A 2908-nucleotide genomic window follows, 5' to 3' on the forward strand; every position below is an offset into this window, starting at 1 on the left:
TTAGGGAGTCCTTTCCTGGGAGGGGGAAGATAAAGAAAAGATTTTTCTCTTTCCTCCTCCGAGCTTGACTCTTGTTCTCTACGGCGGAAGAGCCACTATCTCCTCTCCGCCGTGCCTTCCTGTCCCCCCGATTATAGACGGGGGGGGGTGGAAATCGGGACTGGGTCCCGAATTACTCTTCTTCCTCGGGGGGAATAAAAGGAAGGAAGGAAATAGTATAAGGGGTAAGTAAGGGGGGAAGGACGAGTAGAACCTGTCTACTCCCTCCCCCCCCCACTCACTGTCATCTCGGTGGTGCTCCTACTGGTGTCGGTGGGGACGCCGCTGATGGTGGTGACGGTGGTTGCGGAGGGAGCCGTACCAGCCGTACGGTCACCGGACGCAGGGGGCCTGGATGGAGGGGGGTTGGGGTCCTTTGCTGGGTGCCCTTTCCCTCGCTCGGCCTGGCCTACGCTCCCTTTCGGCACTTTCCTTTTGAGCCATGACCGCCTCGCAGAAGACGGCCATGGCTCTCCAATTCTCTTCGCTGCCAAGCATTTTTCTGATGACACTCGGCAACGTCAGGTCAACCCCTATAACCAGGGTTAGAACACCGCGCTTATCCCTCCAGGCTGGGCATGCCTGGAGAGTGTGTTGCGCGGTGTCCTTATCATGGCCGCAGTGGTGGCAGGTCTTGTTTGCTTCCCGTCCGATGCGGTGCAGGTTCTCTCCGAAACATCCGTGTTCGGAGAGTATCTGCGTCATCCTAAATGTGTTGCTGCCTCATGCCCTGTCCAGCCATTCCGCTAGACAGGGCAAGACGGCCGATATTGTCCTCGCCCCGGATGTCGGGGGGCGCTCGTGCAGCGCTGCGATCCATCCCTGCACGAGGGACTCTCTCCTGGAGCTTTCAGGTGCTTAGTATCTTGGCCGGGATCTTGACGACTCCCCTCTGCGCGCCGCGGTTTTCCAATCGTATAGCCCCCTATACGAATCCGCGACAAAATGCAAGGGGGAGAGTTCGACCAGGATGATGGCTGCCGCGTGCGACACCGTCCTGTAGCCGCGGACGAGGCGTATGGCCAACCTACGCTGGACGCGTCGCATCGCGTGCTGAATGCGTCTTGTGGCCATCGCCTCGCTCGCCCATACCGGTGCTGCATACATGAGTATGCTCAGGACGGTGTGCGCGTAGACGCGACGCACCCGACCGTCCGGCCCCCCAAGATTGGGCAGCAAGCGACTTATCGCTACCGCCGCCTTCTCTGCTCTTGAGGCCAGGCGGTCAAAGTGACCTGCGAAGCTCCATCGGTCGTCGATGTGGAATCCCAGATATTTAATCTTATGGGACAACAACACCGTCCACTTGTAGACGGGAGGTGGAGGGCGGCTCCCCAACGGCCCTAAAAAAACAGTCGTAAAAATAAACCGCTTCGGTCTTGTTGGGAGCCACCCTCAAGCCAAGGCCTTACGAGGCCTGCCACCTCTTTGTTTGCCCTATATAGGGCCTCCCCCTCAATTGTCGCCCTCGGCTACCAACAGGGTATCATCGGCGTACCCGATGACCCGGCAGTCGAGGGGCAGAGCGGTATGGAGGACCTCGTCGTACCCGAGGTTCCACAGTAGTGGGTCCAACACTGAGCCCTATTGAACCTCGCAGTACATGTGACGGGCGTGACCCCGGCCATCTTGGTCCCTGTATTTGAGCCTACGGTGACTAAAGTAGGCTCGAATTTCCTTCACGAGGTATTCGGGGACGCAATGGATGTTGAGCGCGTCTCCGATTGCCTTCAACGGTGTTAAAAGCGTTGGAAACGTCTAAAGAGACTGCCAACGCCACCCTCCCGCGTTCCACGACTGACTCCGTGAAGGCCCTGACGCGTAAAACGGCGTTTACCGTAGATCTGCCCTCACGGAACCGTACTGCTCCTCGTGAAGGAAAGGGACCTCGTCTCGTGCCAGGTGCTGGACGAGTCGGCGAACGAGAATCCTCTCGTATATTTTGCCGACTTCGTCCAGTAGGCAAATTGGCCGATATGCCGTCGGGTCATCTTCCTCCTTACCGCCCTTGTGGAGAAGAACCACCTTGGCTCTTTCCCACATTGGGGGGAATTCTTGCTGGGCGAGACATCTATAAAAAATGTCTCGCAGCCACCCGGATAGGTCCGGCTCCTCCAGGGCGAACTTTCATATACGCCCGGGGATGCCGTCCGGGCCAGGGGCTTTATTGTTCTTAACCCCTCGGACGGCATCCCTCAACTCCTCCTCCGTTATTTTAAGATCCCTGGACCAGGCCTCGGCAGCGCCGGTGGCACTGTCCCAGCTGAGGCCCAGGGGATCGGATCTAGTCGGGAACAGGATCCCGAATATTCGGTCCAGGGATTCCGGAAAAAGATTTCCGACACGGGGAAGCGCCCAGTGACGAAGTTTATTCGTCACTATCTTATATGGGCGCCTCCACGGATCGGCGTCTAAAGATGCGATTAACTCATCCCACGATTTCGCCTTGGAGGAGCGAAATGCGGCGCTCAACGCCATTCGGACTGACCGATAGTCGTTGAGCGCCTCGGCTGTCCAGGTCTCGTCTTCACGGTGCCGGGCACGTTTGAGAGCTCTCCTGGCGGCAACAGAGGAGCGGCAGAGGGACGCTATCTCCTCCATCTACCAGTACACGGCCAGGCACGAGTGGGGCCTGCTCTTAGGCATGGAGAAATCGCACGCCTGTTTGACCAAGTCTATCAGGTGCGCAACGTCCTTCTCCAGGCTCCCCACTTCCTCCTCTGGCGGTTGTCGATGTCAGAGAGTGACCTGAACAGCCGCCATTAATCTATTCAGATCCAGCTTCTTTAGGACCCAACGCGGTGGCGGCGGGCTGTCGATCGGGCTCCCGGGCTAGAGGGTGGTGCACTGAAACTCAACGTATCGATGA

The 2908-nt window shown here is 58.1% G+C and overlaps 2 protein-coding genes across 2 annotated transcripts; both read right to left on the reverse strand.

Annotated features, from left to right (window-relative positions):
• Positions 1 to 745: 745 nt before the first annotated feature.
• Positions 746 to 2082, reverse strand: LOC140675795 (uncharacterized). Its single transcript, XM_072910400.1, has 4 exons — positions 1877 to 2082; positions 1520 to 1716; positions 1071 to 1382; positions 746 to 861 (listed from the first exon to the last, which is right to left on the reverse strand). The coding sequence occupies exons 1-4, from the start codon at positions 2080 to 2082 to the stop codon at positions 746 to 748; spliced, it is 831 nt and encodes a 276-aa protein (XP_072766501.1).
• An 84-nt stretch (positions 2083 to 2166) lies between these two features.
• On the reverse strand, positions 2167 to 2640 carry LOC140675796 (uncharacterized). The gene has a single exon (XM_072910401.1). The coding sequence runs from the start codon at positions 2638 to 2640 to the stop codon at positions 2167 to 2169; it is 474 nt and encodes a 157-aa protein (XP_072766502.1).
• Positions 2641 to 2908: the final 268 nt, after the last annotated feature.

The sequence above is a fragment of the Anoplolepis gracilipes genome, unplaced genomic scaffold (genome assembly GCF_047496725.1).
Source record: "Anoplolepis gracilipes unplaced genomic scaffold, ASM4749672v1 Contig18, whole genome shotgun sequence".
Taxonomy (NCBI): domain Eukaryota; kingdom Metazoa; phylum Arthropoda; class Insecta; order Hymenoptera; family Formicidae; genus Anoplolepis; species Anoplolepis gracilipes.

What these genes read in the sequence shown, in the direction of transcription:
- LOC140675795 (XM_072910400.1), bottom strand. Translation starts at nt 2,082, where the DNA reads ATGTGGGAAAGAGCCAAGGTGGTTCTTCTCCACAAGGGCGGTAAGGAG. An exon ending in TCCGTGAGGGCAGATCTACG is followed by an intron (nt 1,717 to 1,876) that starts GTAAACGCCGTT and finishes TACCTCGTGAAG; the next exon opens with GAAATTCGAGCCTACTTTAG. An exon ending in CGCGATGCGACGCGTCCAGC is followed by an intron (nt 862 to 1,070) that starts GTAGGTTGGCCA and finishes TCCCTCGTGCAG; the next exon opens with GGATGGATCGCAGCGCTGCA.
- LOC140675796 (XM_072910401.1), bottom strand. Translation starts at nt 2,640, where the DNA reads ATGGAGGAGATAGCGTCCCTCTGCCGCTCCTCTGTTGCCGCCAGGAGA.